This window comes from Somniosus microcephalus, unplaced genomic scaffold (assembly GCF_052327205.1).
Source record: "Somniosus microcephalus isolate GS21.2 unplaced genomic scaffold, FLI_Smic_1.0 unresolved_chr8, whole genome shotgun sequence".
NCBI classification, from domain to species: Eukaryota; Metazoa; Chordata; class Chondrichthyes; order Squaliformes; family Somniosidae; genus Somniosus; species Somniosus microcephalus.
The window spans coordinates 9,161,399-9,180,372 of NW_028225186.1; the positions used below are offsets into that span (position 1 = coordinate 9,161,399).

An 18,974-nucleotide genomic window follows, 5' to 3' on the forward strand; every position below is an offset into this window, starting at 1 on the left:
ATGCCCGGATAATCCTGGTGGGAGAGTCATTACAGCTAATGACCAGATACCCCTGGTGGGACAATGAAGACAGTTAATGCCCAGATACTCCTGGTGTGACAGTGATTGCATGTAATGCCCAGATACCCCTGGTGGGATGGTGATTACAGGTAATGCCCAGATACCCCTGGTGTGATAGTGATTACAGGTAATGCCCAGTTACCCCTGGTGGAACACTGATTACAGGTGATACCCGGATACCCCTGGTTGGATGGTGATTACAGGTAATGCCCGATAACCACTGTTCTCTGTGGAATGAAGCACGCTGTCAGCCCCAGGGCTTTCCTCAGACGGTTGTGTGCTGTCCTCGCCCACCCCTGGAATATGGCCCTCCAGACTGATGCACAGCGAGTCAGCAACAGATTAAGAACATACAGCCCATCGAGGACCGAGCAATTGGGCGGCAGCTCACCAGCCCGGCTTCCACATCTGTGGGGTCCAAAGACTGGAGGAAAGGCTGCCGAGACTGCAGAAGATAAATGAGCCCAAGGCAATGATTAAGCGGGCACTGTCACTGCTGACAGAGGCAGGAGAAAACCAGTGCCCTCAGCCCCTGTACATTTATAGCACTGCTCTGTCTATCGGACACCAGCGGGTAGCAGCATTGACTGAAAATGAGGAATAGGATACTGAAATCCACACACTCATCACTATGTTACAAAATCATTTTGAAAGACTTGCATTTCTATACCACCTTTCGCCACCTCAGGACTTCCAAAACTCTTCACAGCCAATGAAGTACTTTTTGAAATGCAGTCACTGTTGTAATGTAGGACACGCGGAAGACAGTTCGCGCACAGCTAGCTCCCACTAACAGCAATGTGATATGGCCAGTTAATCTGTTCTTCAGTCATGTTGATTGAGGGATAAATATTGGCCCAGGACACCAGGGAGAATGACCCTACTCTCTTTCGAATAGTGGCCGTGGGATTGTTTAAATCCACCTTTGAGAGCAGATTAATGCCTCAGTTTAACGTCTCATCAGAAAGACGGCACCTCCTACAGTGCGGCACTCCCTCACTTCCGACGGTGCAGTGGTTCCTCAGTACTTCGACTCCGATAGTGCAGCACTCCATCAGTACTGACCCTCCAACTGTGCGGCACTCCCACAGTCCTGCCCCTCCGAGAGTGCTGCGCTCCCTCAGTCCTGCACCTCCAACAGTGCAGTGCTCCCTCAGTACTGACACTCCGACACTGCAGCGCTCCCTCAGTACTGACCCTCCAATAGTGCAGCGCTCCCTCAGTACTGCCCCTCTGACAGTACAGTGCTCCCTCAGTACTGCCCCTCAGACAGTGCGGCACTCCCTCAGTGCAGACCCTCCGACATTGAAGTGTTCCCTCAGTACAGACACAATAGTGCAGTGCGCCCTCAGTACTGTCCCTCCAGCTGTGCGTCGCACCCTCAGTACTGCCCCTCCAACAGTGTGGCTATCCCGCAGTACTGATCCCCCAACAGTGCAGCGCACCCTCAGTACTGCAACTCCGATAGTGCAGCGCTCACTCAGTACGTTCCGTTCGACAGTGCAGCGCTCTCTCAGTACTACATCCCATCCGACAGTGCAGACTTCCGTCAGTACTGCCCCTCCTACAGTGAAACACTCCCTCAGTACTGCCCCCGAAAATGCAGTGCTCCCTCAGTACTGCCCCTCCGACAGTGCAGCGCTCCCTCAGTACGGCACCTCCAACAATGCAACGCTCCCTCTGCACTGCCCGTCTGAAAGTGCATCGCTCCCTCAGTACTGCTCCAATGAGATTGCAGCACTCCCTCAGTAGTGTCCCTCTAACAGTGCAGCGCTCCCATGTTATTGCCCATCCGACAGTACAGCAGCCCCTCAGTACAGCCCCTCCGACATTGCAGCACTCCCTCAGTTCTGCCCCTCCGACAGTGTGGCAATCGCTTAGCACAGCCCCCCTGACAGTGCAGTGCTCCCTCAGTACTGCCCCTCCAACAGTGCAGCGCTCCTTCAGATCCGCCCCTCCAACATTGCAGCGCTCCCTGAGAACCGCCCCTCCGACAGTGCAGTGCTCCCTCAGTACCGCCCCTCCGACAGTGCAGCCCTCCCTCTGTACTGCCCTTCCGACAGTGCAGTGTTCCCTCGGTAATGCACTGGCAGTGTCAGCCTGGAATTTTCTGTTTAAGTCTCTGAAGTGGGACTATGAACCCACAACCTTCTGACTCAGAAACGAGATTCCGACCCACTGAGCCGCAACTGACTCAATCCAGACACCATATGCCACAAGCGTAATAAACCTTGGGGCGTTCTTAAACACGTTCCCATTGTTACTGGCTGGTGAATCACGGAGTCCAGTTTGGAAGTCCCACCCGCTGGTCTCTCCATCCAATCCCCGTCAATGTCGCTGGGCTTTCTGCCGGAGTGACTGCAGGAGACCAGCGATGATCCCATGGGATCTCGGGACGGGAATGTTACAGCGTGGCTCACGCATGGCTCACAGTCGCAAGAGGCCCTGCCTCGATATTTATAAAATTGTTCAGTGTTTGAATTGTGCCGTATCCCTTTCGAGATGCTGGACAGGAGGGTGGGCAGTACAAGGCTTCAGGCTGCAGGAATTTATCAATGGACTGGTCAGGTGAGCAGAACAGAGACAAATGCAATTCAATTCGGAGAAGTGTGAGGTAATGCATTTGGGGAGTGCTAACAATGCAAAGGGATACACATTAAATGGTAGGACACTGAGAAGTACAGAAGATCAGAGGGAACTTGGAGAGCAGGTCCACATATCCCTGAAAGTAGCAGGACAGGTAGATAAGGTGGTTAAGAAGGCATAGGGCATACTTTCCGTTATTAGCCGAGGCATAGAATATAAGAGCAGGGAGGTTATGCTTGAACTGTATAAAACAGTAGTTAGGCCATAGCGAGAATATTGTGTGCAGTTCAGGTCACCACATTAAAGGAAGGATGTGATTGCACTATGAAAGGTGCGGAGGAGATTTACGAGGATGTTGCTTGGGCTGTGGAATTTTAGCTATGAGGAACGATTGGATAGGCTAGGGTTGTTTTTTTTGGAACAGAGGAGGCCGAACGGAGACCTAATTGAGCTGTATAAAATTATGAGGGGCCTAGATAAATTGGATAGGAAGGATTTATTACCCTTAGCAGAAGGGTCAATAACCAGGGGGCATAGTTTTAAAGTAATTGGTCGGAGGTTGAGAGGGGAGCTGAGGTGAAATATTTTCACCCAGAATCTGGAACTCACTGCCTCAAAAGGTGGTCGAGGCAGAAACCCTCATCACCATTAATAATACTTGGATATGCACCTGAAGTGCCATAACCTACAGGGCTACGGACCAAGAGCTGGAATGTGGGATTAGATTGGATAGCTCTTGTCGCCTGGCACAGACAGGATGAGCCGAATGGCCTTCTTCTGTGCTGTAAATTTCGATGATTCTATGATAAGGACACACGGGTGTGTTATATCCAGACTAGTCATTTGCCGCTTCATCCGTTGTTGAATAAATTACCTCAAGTGTCAACCGTGGCTAGTGGGTAGCACACTTGCCTCTGAGTCAGAAGGGCAGGGGTTCATCTACCCCACAACGTGGCTGATTACCCGGGTATGTCCAATCCACATAAAAGGAATAAATCATTGCCCAATCATTCCACTCCCAATCCACTGTAAAATAATGGAAGGAATCATCAATAATGTCATCAATCTTAAACCGTTCACCAATAATTCACACACTGTTAATCTGGCTAATAACCTGCTTATCGATATCCTGCTCACCCACTGTGCTGCCTTCCTTTAGGTGAATGTAAGAGAATGCCTTTCAGTTTGCTAAATGTATATTCACAGTAAGCTGTGTTTCCACGTATTTTGTTAAGTTACATGCCAAATGCACTGTGTTGCTCAGGCGTACCTAAATTTGTGTATGCATATCAGTTATGTGCTTGTGTATTAATGTGTGCTTCCATTTCTGTATTGTATTTCAGTTGCACAATAAGAATCTTTCAGTAAAGTTTACAAGAAAAGTCAAGCCTTGTGATTTTTATGGGAAGATATCAAGTTGTTAGCTACCTGTCTAGCTCTGCATAGGAATGCGCTGCAAGGGCAAAATACCAACCCTCAATTCGAGATCCACCCAGAATCACCACGGCTCCACAATAAGAAATTCGATGTCTGCAACGGTTTGAACACAGCGAAACGACCCCAGGCAGTAAGCAGACAAATTAGATCAGAGCCCAGTCGAAGTAGATATGAGGAGGGGTGACAGAAGGCTGTGTTTAAAGCGATGGGTTTTAGAGGAGGAACGGGTGATGTAGAGGCGTAGGGGATCCCAGAGTGTGGGCCCGAGGTGGCTGAAGGCACGGCCGCCAATAGTGGGATGAAGAGAGGCCTGCAGCGGGTAGGTTTGCAAGAGTCAGAGGGCTGGAGCTAGTTACAGAGATAGGGAGGTAAGAGGGATTTGAACACAAGAAAGATAATTCTAAAATCGAGGAGATGCCAGACGGAGAGCCAACGTAAATCATCGAGTGCAGGGGGGTGATGGGTGAACGGGATTTGGTGCCAGTCAGGATACGGACAACAGCTGAATTTTACGAAGAGTGGAAGATGGGAGGCCTGCAAGGAGAGCATTGGAATAGGCGAGTCTAGAAGTAACAAAGTCATGGATGAGGGTTTCAGCAGCAGATAAGCTGAGGTGGGGGCAGAGTCGGGCGATGTTAGATTTTGGTCTGAAGTTCACCTCCGGCTTGAATAGAACACTGAGGCTGCGAAGAGTGTGGATCAGCCTCAGTCAGTGGCCAGGGGGAGAGCTGGCGTCCGAAGCTAGTGAAGAGAGTGTGTGGCGGGGATCGAGGACAATGGCATTTTTCCCCCAATATTTAACAGGAGGAAGTTTCTCCACAGACAGAACTGGATGTCAACATGACAAATCATAGGCAGTGGAGTGGTCGAGAGAGGTGGTGGTGATATCAGAGTACATGTGGAAACTGATGATGTGTTTTCGAATGATTTCTCCGAGGAGCAGCATGTAGATGAGAACTAGCAGGGGGCCAAGGATAGATCCTTGGGGGACACCTGAGGTGACGGTGCTGGAGTGGGACAAGAAGCCATTACAGGAGATTCACCGGCTCCAATTAGGTAGTAAGGGTAGTACCAGGAGAGGGCAGTCCCACCCCGCTGGACAACAGTGGGGAGTCGTTGGAGGAGGATGGAGTGGTCAACCGTGTCAAAGGCTGCAGTCTGGTTGAGATGGACGAGGAAAAACAGTTCACCAAGGTCAAAGTCACAGAGGATGTCATTTGTGATTTTATGGGGCCGTTTTACATAAGTATATGAGAAATAGGAGCAGGAGTAGGCCAATCGGCCCCTCGAGCCTGTACCGCAATTCAATAAGATCATGGCTGATCTGATCCTAACCGCCAATCTACTATCACATAACAATCTCCTGAATCTAACAGAATTAGACACACGAAATAGGAGCAGGATCAGGCTACACGGCCCCTGGGCCCGCTCCGCTATCCACAGGGCCAGGACCGTTCCGAACCTAGACTCATGTCCAAATTCCTGCCCGCTCCCCATAATCCATTATTCCCTTTACTTCTAGGAAACTGTCTATTTCTGTTTTAAATTTATGCAATGATGTAGCTTCTACAGCTTTTTGGGGCAGCATATTCCATGGACCTACCACCCTCTGAGTGAAGTAGTTCCTCCTCATCTCTGTTTTGAAAGAGCAGCCCCTTATTCTAAGACTATGCCCCCTAGTTCTAATTTCACCCATCATCGGGAACATCCTCCCCACATCTACGCGATCCAACCCCTTCACAATCTTATATGTTTCAAAAAGATGGCAGCTCATTCTTTTGAACTCCAATGAGTAGAGTCCCAATCTACTCAACCTCTCCTCATATGTCCATCCCCTCAACCCCGGGATTAACTGAGTGAACCTTCTTTATACTGACTCGAGAGCACGTATGTCTTTTCTTAAGTATGGAACCAAAAACTGTATGCAGTATTCCAGGTGCGGTCTCACCAATACCTTGTACAACTGAAGTAATACCTCCCTATTTCTATATTCTATCCCCCTAGCAATGAAAGCCAACATTCCATTGGCCTTCTTAATCACTTGCTGCACCTGCATACTAACCTTTTGTGTTTCGTGCACCAGGACCCCCAGATCCCTTTGTACTTCAGTACTTTCCAGTTTCTTGCCATTAAGATAATAACTTGCTCTACGATTATTCCTGCCAAAGTGCATAACCTGACACTTTCCAGTATTGTATTCCATCTGCCAAATCTCTGCACACTTATTTAGCCTGTCTATGTCCCCTTGCAGGTTTTTTATGTCCTCCTCACTCACTACTTTCCCTCCCATCTTAGTATCATCTGCAAACTTTGATATATTACACTCGGTCCCCTCCTCCAAATCGTTAATATAGATTGTAAAGTGTTGGGCACCCAGCACTGACCCCTGTGGAACACCACTAGTTACTGATTGCCAGTCCGAGAATGAACCATTTAACCCAACTCTCTGCCTTCTGTTAGATATCCAATCCTCTATCCATGCCAGAATATTACCCCCAATCACGTGATTTTTTATCTTAAGCAATAATCTTTTGTATGGCACCTTGTCAAATGCCTGTTGGAAGTCTAAATACACTACGTCCACTGGTTCCCCTTTATCAACTATATGTTACTTCCTCAAAGAACTCCAGCAAATTTGTCAAACATGACTTCCCCTTCATAAAACCATGCTGACTTTGTCCTATTAAATTATGATTATCCAAATGTCCTGTTACTGTCTCCTAAATAATGGACTCCAAAATTTTACCTACCACAGATGTTAGGCTAACCGGTTTATAGTTTCCCGCCTTCTGTCTACAGCCCTTTTTAAATAAGGGCGTTACATTAGCAGTTTTCCAGTCTGCTGGGAACTTTGCTGAATCCAGGGAGTTTTGGAAATTATTACCAATGCATCCACAATCCCTACCGCCACATCCCTCAAGACCCTAGGATGTAAGCCATCAGGTCCACGTGATTATCCGCCTTGAGTCCATTATTTTACCGAGTAGCACTTCCTTACTGATTTTGATCCTGTTTAGCTCCTCCTCCACTATAGCCCCCTGTTTGTCCAGTGTTGGGATATTCTTAGTGTCTTCTACTGTAAAGACTGATACAAAATATTCATTCAGTGTTTTTGCCATCTCCATATTTCCCACCATTAATTTCCCGGTCTCATCCTCTAAGGGACCAACATTTACTTTAGCTGCCCTTTTTCTTTTTATATAACTATAATAACTCTTACCATCTTTTTTTATATTTTTTGCTAATTTACTTTCATAATCTATCTTCCCTTTCTTAATCAATCTTTTTGTTATTTTTTGCTGTCTTTTAAAGTTTTCTCAATCCTCTATCCTCCCACTAGATTTGGCTACCTTATATGCCCTTGTTTTTAGTCGAATACTATCCTTAATTGCTTTACTTAGCCACAGATGGCTGTCTTTTCTTTTACACCCTTTTCTTCTCAGTGGAATATTTTTTTTTGGATGTCGTAAAATAACTCGTTAAATGTACACCACTGATCATGTGTCGTCTTACCCTTTAATCTATTGTCCCAATCCACTCAACTGAATTCCTCTCTCATACCTTCATAGTCTCCTTTATTCAAGCTTAGCATGCTTGTTTGAGATCCAAGCTTCTCACCCTCTAATTGAATATGGAATTCAACCATGTCATGGTCACTCATTCCAAGGGGATCCTTTACTAGGACATTTTTAATTAATCCTGTCTCGTTACACCGGACCAGTTCTAAGGTTGCTTGCCCCCTGGCCGGTTCAGTTACATACTGCTCAAGAAACCCATCCCTAATACACTCAATGAACTCATCCTCAAGGCAGCCCTGCCCAATTTGATTTGTCCAATTAATATGATAGTTAAAATCTCCCATAATTATAGATGATCCCTTATTACAAGCCTAAACTATTTCCTGATTGATACTCCGTCCAACAGAGTTGCAACTGTTCGGAGGCCAATAGACTACGCCAACTAGTGTTTTTTTCCCCTTATTATTCCTTACCTCCAACCAAACTATTTCATTATCCTGATCTTTTGACCCAATATAATTTCTGTGTATTACAGTGATTCCTTCCTTTATTAACATAGCCACCCCACCTCCCCTTCCTTCCTGCCTGTCCTTCCTGTTCGTTAAATAACCTGGTATGTTTAATTCCCAGGCATTGTCACCCTGCAGCTATGTTTCTGTAATGGCCACATGAGCATTCCCATATGTAGTTATTTGTGCCATTTACTCGTCTATTTTGTTACGAATGCTACGTGCATTCAGATAGAGAACTTGCAAATATGTTTTGTGACACTTAGTTCCTGCTTTTGCCCTTTTTATTACTTCACCTTTTACTCCATGCCTTCTGCCCCTTCCTGACACGCTCTGGTTTTTAATTTCCCCACTGCTACCTAAGTCTATGACCTTCTATGTTGTCATTTTTATTGTTTGCTCTCTTGGAAACTCCCCCTCACTAGTTAGTTTAAAGCCCTCTTTACAGCCCTAGTTATATGATCTGCCAGGACTCTAGTCCCAGCACTGGCCAAGTGAAGCCCAACCCAAAGGAACAGCTCCCTCCTGCCCCAGTACTGGTGCCAGTGTTCCAGGAAGCAAAACCCATTTCTCCCACACCAATCTTTGAGCCACGCATTTAACTCTCTAATTTTATTTGTCCTAGCCAAATTCGCTCGTGGCTCAGGTAATAATCCAGAGATTATTACCCTTGAGGTTCTCTTTTTTAATTTGACCCCTTGCTGCTCATACTCCTTTAACAGAACCGGCTTACTAGTCCTATCTACGTCGTTTGTACCAACATTGACCACGACAACTGGATCCACCCCCTCCCATTGCAAGTTTCTTTCCAGCCCAGAGGAGATGTCCTTAACCCTGGCACCGGGTAGGCAACACAGCCTTCGGGACTCTCGCTCTCGGCTGCAGAGAACTCTATCTATCCCCCTAATAATACTATCCCCCACCACTACAACATTCCGAGTTACTCCCCCCTCTTGAAAGGCCCCCCGTTCCATGGTGCTGTGGCCAGTTGCTCATCCTACCTGCAGTCCCTGTTCCCGTCCCCACAGGGAGTAAGAACCTCGAACCTGTTGGACAAGAGCAAGGGCTGCGGCTCCTCCAGCTCTACCTCCTGGATCCCCGTAACTGCCTCACTCGTAGTCACACCGTCCTGTCCCTGACCATGGGCTACATCTGAATTACTTAACTTCATAGGTGTGACCACCTCCTGATCCACAGTGTCCAGGTACTTCTCCCCCTCCCTGATGAGTCACAGTGTCTGAAGATCAGACTGCAGCTCATCAACACGGAGCTGGAGTTCCTTGAGCAGCAGACACTTGTCAGAGACGGAATCACCGTGAGCCTCAATAGGTGTTCACCGGCTCCCACATCTCACAACAGTAACACATCACCTGCTCCATTCTATGTAATTAATTAAAATTTTTATTGTTAGTTATGGACACCCTCTGCCCGATTTTAGATGCTAGTATCCCCTTTCATTAATTGGATTTAAATTAAATCAATCCCTCTAGTTACACCAGTTAAATGTTTTACCAACAGTCACTCTACACCAGAAAGGCCTTGGTACACCACAGCAACCTTAAAATCTATAAACCACAGACTTAAAGTTTTAAAACGAAAGAAATACTCCAACCAATCACCTACCTGTTTAGTGGTGACGTCACACCTTGAATACTTTTTACCTCTCTCCTTGCCTGAGATTGAAGATTGGTGAGGCCTACCTGAGCCTATGGGGCCTCTTGTAGTCGCTCTTCCGCGCTGCTCCACCTCCACCCGCTGCCGCACTGAGGCCTACCTGAGCCTATGGGGCCTCTTGTAGTCGCTCTGCCCCGCCTCCACCCACTGCCGCACTGAGGCCTACCTGAGCCTCTGGGGCCTCTTGTAGTCGCTCTGCCGCGCTGCTCCGCCTCCACCCGCTGCCGCACTGAGGCCTACCTGAGCCTATGGGGCCTCTTGTAGTCGCTCTGCCGCGCTGCTCCGCCTCCACCCACTGCCGCACTGAGGCCTATCTGAGCCTCTGGGGCCTCTTGTCGTCGCTGTGCCGCGCTGCTCCGCCTACACCCGCTGCCGATACCGCACTGAGGTCTACCTGAGCCTCTGGGGCCTCTTGTAGTCGCTCTGCCGCACTGCTCCGCCTCCACCCACTGCCGATGCCGCACTGAGGCCTACCTGAGCCTCTGGGGCCTCTTGTAGTCGCTCTGCCGCGCTGCTCCACCTCCACCCACTGCCGATGCCGCACTGAGCGCTGTGCTTAGTGCTGTGAGATGGGCGGAAACCTGATTGGAGAGATGCAAACATGAAGCTGCGGGAAAGATGGGCACGGATTTGAGAGGCGACAACACATTCATGATCTCAGCCCATCAATTTCAGCTGCTTCATCAATGACCATCCTTCTGTCTGAATGCGTCAATTCTAGTGATTAGTTTCATTCACAAACTCCTCCAGTAATGCAGCAACCCATAGCCTCTCCGTGCCAGTCGTGCCTCAGTGCGTCTCACTCCCTCGCTTCTGCATCAGGAGGGTCCATGCCGGAGGATTGGGATACTGACAACAGAACAGGTGAGAGCTGGATTGAGCGGGAGAGTGCGGGAGTTAATGGGAGAGCTGGAGTGAGCTAGATTGAGCTGGAGTGATTGGGAGAGTGCTGGGGGTGCTTGAGGGAGCTGGAGAGTGCAGTGGGAGCAGGAGTGAGGTACAGTGAGCTGGGCTGAGCAGGACAGTGCTGGAGGGAGCTGGAGTGAGCGAGAGTGCACTGGTGTGTTCAGGAGAGTGCTGTGTGAGCTGGAGTGAGGTAGTGAGAGCTGGAGTGAGCTGGAGTGAGCTGGTGTGTTCGGGAGAATACTGTAGGAAATGGAGTGAGCTAGAGTGAGCGGGAGAGTGCTGCTGGAGCTGGATTGAGCTAGTGTGAGCGGGAGAGTGCTGGAGGGAGCTGGAGGGAGCTGGAGAGTGCTGGGGAGCTGGAGTGAGCTAATGTGAGCGGTAGAGTGCTGCTGGAGCTTGAGTGAGCTAGTGTGAGCGGGAGAGTGCTGGAGGAGCTGGAGTGAGGGGGTGCATGCTGGGGGAGCTGGAGGGAGCGGGAGGGTGCTGGGGCAGCTGGAGTGATGTAGAGAGTGCGCGAGAGTGCTGGCAAAAAATGGAGTGAGCTGGAGAGAGGATGAGTGAGCAGGAGAGTGCTGGGGGAGCTGGAGTCAGCAGGAGAATGTTGCGGAAGCTAAAGGGAGCTGAAGTAAGCTGGAGTCAGCTGAGGGAGTTGGAGTGAGCAGGGGAGTGCTGCGGTAGCTGCCGGTTGCTGGGGGAGCTGGAGTGAGCTGGAGATTGCTGGGGAGTGCTGGTGGATCAGCAGTTAGCACGAGAGTCCTGAGGGATCTGGAGAGTGCTGGAGGGAGCTAGAGTTAGCGAGAGAGTGCTGGATTGAGCGGGAGGGTGCTGGAGTGAGCTGGAGAGCGCTGGAGTGAGCTGGAGTGTGCTGGAGAGAGGTGGAGAGTGCTGGAGTGAGCTAGAATGAGCTGGAGAGTGCTGGAGTGAGCTCCAGTGTGCTGGAGAGAGCTGGAGAATGCTGGAGCGAACTAGAGTTAGCGGGTGAGTGCTGGATTGAGCTGGAGAGTGCTCGAGAGTGCTGTAGTGAGCTGGAGAGTGTTGGAATTCGGTAGAGCGAGCGTGAGAGTGCTGGGGAGATGGATTGAATGGGAGAGTGCAGGAGGTAGCTAGAGTGAGCTTGAGGGGGTTGGAGGGAACTCGAGTGAGCTGTAGAGTGCTGGGGGAGCCAGAGTGAGCGGGAGTTAGTCAGTCCTACTCACAGCACTATTCTTATTCGGCATTTGCATTCAGGAACTGACCTTGTGTCCTTCATACACTGCTCTAACTGACTCGAAACTAACGCTTTGAACATCACGTAAAATCAGTGGACATATTCTGAACTTGAGCTATTGTGAACCAGGTGCAGAGCGTATGTCTTCAGTTCCCTGCGTGGCAAATATCCGAAACAGAATCACACACAATCGACAGACCAACTCTGCTAACACTCGTTCTCCGCACACTGACATTCCCCAGCCAACAGCTTTAAAATCCATTCTAGCTACACCCCTCACCTGTAAACCCCAGCCCAGCCCTCACCTATACACCCCAGCCCAAGCCTCACTTGTAAAACACAGCCCAAAACTCACCTGTTCACCACCAGCCCAACCCTCACCTATAAACCCCGGCGCTCCCCTCACCTGTATACCCCCATCCCAACCCTCACCTGTACACCCCAGCCCACCACTCACCTGTACACCACAGCCCACCCCCTCACCTGTACAGCCCAGTCGAAACCTCACCTTTACACACCGGGCCACACCTCACCTGTACACCCCAGCCCATCCATCACCTGAACAACTCAGCCCACCCCCGCAACTGTACAGCCATGTCGACCCCTCACCTATACACCCCTTCCCACCCTCACCTGTACACCTTCATCCCAACAATCTCCTGTAAACCCCATCCAACACTCACTAGTACACACCAGCCCATCCGGCAGCTATACACCCAAGCCCACCCCATAAGCTGTGCACCCCAGGCCAACACTCACCTGTACACCACATCCCACCCCTTCACCTATAAACCACAGCCCACCACTCACCTGTACACCACAGCCCAAACCTCTCCTGCACACCCCAGACCTTCACTCACCTTTACACCACAGCCCATCCCTCCCCTGTACACCCAAGCCCAACACTCACATGTACACCCCAGCTCAGCCTCTCACCTGTACTCCCCACCCGAACACTGACCTGTAAACACCAGCCCACTACTTCACCTGTACACCACAGCAAATCCCTCATCTGTACACCCCATCTCAACACTCACTTGCATATCCCAACCCCATCTCTCACCTGTAAACAACAGCCCACCCCTCACTTGTTCACCCCAGACCAACCCTCATCTGTAAACCCCAGCACACCCCTTGACCTGTATACCCCAGCCCAACCCTCACATGTACACCCCAGCACAAGCCTCCCCTGTAAACCCCTACCCACCTGCTCCCTTTAACATCCCAGCACAACATTCCCCTGTACACACCAGCCCAACCTCTCTAGCCAGAATAAAATGGAAACAAAGACTGACAGGAAAAAATATAACGGAAGAATGGGTCATCCTTAAGGAAGAGATGTTCCAAGTTCAGGCTAGTTACATTCTAACAAGAGAGAAGGGTAAGGGAACCAAAGCAAGGCTTCCTAGATGACGGTGGAGAAAGAGAAGATGATGAAACAAAGAAGAGGGTGTATGATGAATGTCAGGTGAATTCTTCAAGGGAGAACCAGACCAAATACGATAAGATGAGAGGGGAAGTGAAGATGAAAATAAGATTGGAAAACAGAGAATATGAGAGTAGAATTGTGGTTAACATATAAGAGAACCCATACATCTTCTACCGGCATGTAAACAGTAAGTGGCTAGTAAAAGGCAGGGTGGGGCCTATTAGGGAAAAATACGGTGGTCCATGCTTAGAGGAGCAGGGCAGGGCTAGAATACTCAATGAGTACTTTGTATCAGTGGTTTCTAAGGAGGTGGATGCTGACAAAATATCAGTAGAAGTGCAAAAGGTAGAAGCAATGGAATAAGGTGAAAATTTATAGACAGGAAGTACTAGAAAGGCTGGATCTGCTTAGAGTGGATAAGTCGCCTTGTCCAGATGGCTTACTTCCCAGGTTGCTAAGGGAACTGGGGGAGAAGATACCGGAAATGCTCGCAATAATTTTCCAATCTTCCCTAAATGTGGGGGAGGTGCCTGAGGATTGAAAATTGGCAAAATTGACATTATTGTTCAAGAAAGGGTGTAAGGGCAATCCCAGTATGCGTCTTGACTCTATGGCTCATCCAAACTCGGGGCCAGTGCGCTACAGCCATCAGTGCATAAGCCCAAACACTGGAAGCCACAGACGAGAACATAGAGGAATTCTAATCCAACAGCGAACAATTCCTGTCCCGGGTCCCAACAGGTGACAAGCTGACCCTCCTTGGTGACTTTAACGTCAGAGTTGGAAAGGACACAGACATCTGGGAAGGTGTGTTTGACAGAGAGGGGGGGTAGGGAAAGCCAACTCCAATAGTAACCTCCTCTTGACAAAATGCTTAGAACATGGCATTCTCAGAAGCAACATCTTGTTCCGTCAGAGAGACAACTACAAATCTTCATTGCAACACCCTCGCTCCAAGCACTGGCATCTGCTGGACTACATCATCATCTGAGTGAAGGGCTGCAAGGATGTCCACATCACCGCATTGCGCCATGACAGGAGCTGACGACTGCTGGACAGACCACTGCCTAATCAGCTCTGTCATCTCCATCAATGTAGCACCAAAACAGCAGCGGTAACAGGAGCAATGCTGCAGGAAAATCAACGTTGGAGCGCTCGAGGACCCTGCTAAGAAAGTCCTCTTCAGCGTGCACCTCACAACCAACCTGACGACACCCAGTGATTCAGAGTGTCCACAGCGCCTTGTCTGCACTCTTGCCTCCATAATCAGCAAATGTGAAGAGACGATCGGTCACTCGACCACGAAGCTCCAGGACTGGGTCGACGAGAACGACCAGGAGATCAAGGAGCTAATAAACCGCAAATGCAAGACATTCCCGATCTGTAAACAGCAGCACAACTCGGGAGCAAAAAAGCAGCTAAATGGACGCCTGACCGCCGAGGTCCAACAAAAAACTCTTCATCGAAGGAACAGAAGGTGGGTTGAGAACGTGCAGGAGTTCCAGCAGATAGCCGACAACCACGACATGCATGGATTCTTTAGCGCCGACAAGACCACTAAGTGGCACAATGGACATGATCTTCACCACAAGCCAAATACAAGAAACATGCAGGGAAGAGCACCAACCGTTGTACATGGCCTTTTTTGACCTCACAATAGCCTTCGACACTGTCAACCATGAGGGATTATGGAGTGTCTTCCACAAATTCGGCTGCCATCAAAAGTTTGTCACCATCCTCCACCTGCTTCACGACGACATGCAATCCGTGATCCTAACCAACAGATCCGACACAGACCCAACTCACATACGGACCCGGGTCAAGTAAGGCTGTGTCATCGCACCAATGCTTTTCTCGATCTCCCTTTCTGCAATGCCCCATCTCACCCTCAGTAAGCTCCCCGCTGGAGTGAAGCTTATCTACAGAACAAACGAGAAACTGTTCAACCTCCGTCGTCTCCAGTCCAGATCCAAGGTCGTCCCATCCTCTGTCATCGAATTACAGTATGCAGACGACGCTAGCGTCTGCACACACTCGGAGGTCGAACTCCAAACCTTCACCGAAGCATACGAGAGAATGGGCCTTACACTAAACATCCATAATACAAAGTTCCTCAACAACCTGACCCAGCCACACAGTACTGCTCCCCGGTTATTAAAAGACATGTCGAGTCCTTGGACAACGTCGACCATTTCCATACCTGTGGAGCCTACTGTCAAAAAGGGCAGACGTCGAAGATGAAGTCCAACACGGCATTCAGTGTGCCAGTGCAGCCTTCGGTCGCCAGAGGAAGAGAATGTTGGAAGAGCAGTAACTCAAACCCGGCACCAAGCTCATTGTCTACAGAGCAGTAGTGATATCTGCCCTCCTGTAAGCTTCAGAGACATCGACCATGTACAGCAAGCACCTCAAAGCACTGGAGACGTTCCACCAATGCTGCCTCCGCAATATCCTGCAAATCCATTGTCATGATAGGCGCACCAATGTCAGTGTTCTCCCTCAGGCCAACATCCCCAGCATCGAAGCTCTGACCACGCTCGATCAGCTCCTGTTGTTGGGCCACATCTTTCGTATGCCCGATACGAGACTCCCAACAAAAGTGCTCTACTCGCAGATCTGACACGGCAAGAGAGCACCAGGTGAGCAGATGAAACGCTTAAAGGACACCCTCAAATCCTCCTTGAAAAAGTGCAACATCCCCACCAAACCTGGGAATCCCTGACCCAAGACCGCACAAAGCGGAGGTGAAGCATTTGGGAAGGCACCGAACATCTTGATTCTCTTCACTGGCAGTAAGAGGAAGCCACGCATAAACAATGGAATGAGAGCACATCAACACAAGCATCCCACCCACCCGCCCCTTCAACCAAAGCCTGCCCCACCTGTAGCAGAGACTTCAGGTCCCGCATTGAACTCATCAGTCACCAGAGAACTCACTTTTAGTGTAGAAGCTTGTCATCCTGTGTTCCGGGCGACTGCCTAAGAAGAAGAAGAGTAAGTACAGACCGGTCAGTTTAACATCGGTGGTGGGTAAATTTTAGAAATAATAATCAAGAAAAAAATTACCGGGCACTTGGAGAGGTTTAAGCTGATTAAAGATAGCCAGCACGCATTTGTAAAAGGCAGATCATGTTTAACTAATCTAATTGAATTTTTTGATGAAGTAACAGGACGTTTTGATGAATGGAATGCAATGTATGATATCTACTTCGATTTTCGGAAGGTGATTGACAAGGTACCACATAAAAGGCTCGTTAACAAAATTGAGGCGAATGGAATAGGTGTGTCAGTGGCAGCTTGGATAACGAATTGGCTTAATTTGTGGTAAATGGCTTTTTTCAGACTGGAGGGTGGTAGAGAGTGGTGTTTACCAAGGGTCAATTCTGGGGCCACTGCGTTTTTGATATATATAAATGACCTGGATATTGGAACACAGATTAGAATTTCTAAATTTACCGATGATAACAAACTTGGGGGTGTGGCAAACAGCGCCGATGATACCAATCGACTGCAATAGGAAATAGGACATCTAGCGGAATGGGCAGAAAAGTGGCAGATGGAATTTAATACAGCGAAGTGTGAAATGATGCATTTTGGCAGAAGGAACAGGGAGAGGCAATGCACCTTTAATGGCCCAGTTTTAAAGATTGGCAGGGACAGAGTGACCTGGGAGTTAATGTGCATAGATCCCGGAAGGTGGCGGAACATATTGAGAGAGTGGTTACCAAAGCATATGGGATCTTTGGCTTCATAAATAGAGGTATTGAGTACAAAAGTAGAGACGTCTTGCTGTAACTGTATAAAGCGCTGGTTAGGCCACACCTGGAGTATTGCGTCCCGTTCTGGTTACCACTCTTTAGGAAGGGTGTGAAGGCCCTTGAGACGGTGCAGAGGAGATTTACCAGAATGCTTGTGGGGATGGGTGATCCTAGCTACAAGAACCGGTTGGAAAAGCTGGATTTATTTTCATTAGAGCAATGGAGGTTGCGGGGTGATTAGATAGATGAGTACAAGATTATAATGGTTTTGAAAAGGCTAGACAGGGAAAGGCGAGTGTTGAGGACCTGGAACTCGCTGCTGACAGAAGTGCTGGAAGCGGACACACGCAATGTTTTCAATGGGAGACAGGATAGATACTTGAGGGAAATAAACTTGCAGGGCTGCGGGGATAGAGTGGGAGAATGGGACTGACTGGATAGCTCTAAAGTGTGCCGGCATGGATTCGATGGGCCGAATGTCCTCCTTCTGTGCCATTATGTCTCTATGTCTCTGAATAGAGTATTATTGTGGAACTCTTCCCCGTTCCAGCTTCTTCCTATGACTGGACATTTTCCTTAAACCCTCCATGTTATACGGAATCACAAACCGCTGATCGAGGAATCCTATGACCCTTGCCTCCATATCCACGGCCAATGCCTGGTACCATTTCTGCCGTACCATGGCCATAGGTGTGGGCCAAACTCCCTACGGTGTGTCCCACCTGGACCCTGCTCTAGCCCTGCTCTATCCTCATCACATTCACTATCCCTTTCTTCACTTTCCATTACTTGATCTCATGACAAAAGGGTCATGGCGCGCACAAAGCCTGTCTGGAAAACAAATTTATCGTCCAACACTTTAAGCATCCTTCTACATTCAGTGTGATCCCTTCGAGCACCCTTATCTTCAGAAAATTCCTTCTGAATACCCCTACATGCCGCTTTCAGATCCTCAGTGGCTCTTTCTGCCGTCTCTGCTTGGTGCCTCTGATCTGCTTCCTTTAATGTCCACCTGTCACACTGACTCTGATTATTTATACATTGGCTCTCTTTATTAACCCATCTTTCCTTTTTCTTCTCAATTTTTTCTTCAAGCTTTCTCTTACTTTCCCTCATTTCCTCTGCCTCCTTCTTTATACTTTCCCTTTCTTCCTCCATTTCCTTCAGAAGTCCGTTTTCCACCGATAATCAATCTATGGCTTTTTCTGCTATATCCTCTATTTCCCTTCGTAACTTAATGATTTCACAATCAGCGTTATTAACCTGCATTTGATAAGCAAACGAACATATGGCTTTCATTATCCGGTGCTGACATGTGGACCATTGTGACCATTGTTCGGCACCATAAACCGAATTATCACCATCACTAATTACCCAAAACACCTCTCCCAGAGAGGTAATTTCCCTGCCATAAACATTCTGTCTAACTCATCCATTGCCTCTGCCATTGTCTGCTCTGAACAGGTCCGTGTGCGCACACCAAAATCTCTAAGACGTTTGAGTTCACACTTGTCCTTTAGCCTGTCGAACAGTTTCCAAATTTCAGACCTGTCGCACAGACATTACAAAACCCAATGTATCTGCGAAAAACCTATTTACTTAAAATTTGCAAGAGATTACTAGTAAGCTACCGAAATGTATCTAGTGTATAACAATTCTCAATTATACCTGATTATACACAGATCTATCCCTTTAATTTAAGAGGAAGCAATTATAAGCCAACTCTACATATATACTTACACCAGCGAGCGCTCAATCTGGCAGTGACAAGGCGCATGACATTTGGCAACTGACCAGGTCACCTGGTTGCAGCAGCCCCGCGTGTCTTAAAAAAGCATCAGATACATTAAATCCTGGGCCGGCCCCTCAATGTGTCTCAAACTGTGACCA

At 48.6% G+C, this 18,974-nt stretch overlaps 1 protein-coding gene across 1 annotated transcript in view; it reads left to right on the forward strand.

Moving 5' to 3' along the window:
• LOC147085400 (uncharacterized) overlaps window positions 1–18,974 on the forward strand; it is a 327,863-nt gene that overhangs the window by 3,389 nt on the left and 305,500 nt on the right. The window contains exons 2-3 of the mRNA XM_085979140.1: window positions 1,045–1,547; window positions 1,876–2,089. Of these exons, the coding sequence (XP_085835266.1) occupies window positions 1,045–1,547; window positions 1,876–2,089 (717 nt within the window). The remainder of the gene's footprint in view (window positions 1–1,044; window positions 1,548–1,875; window positions 2,090–18,974) is intronic.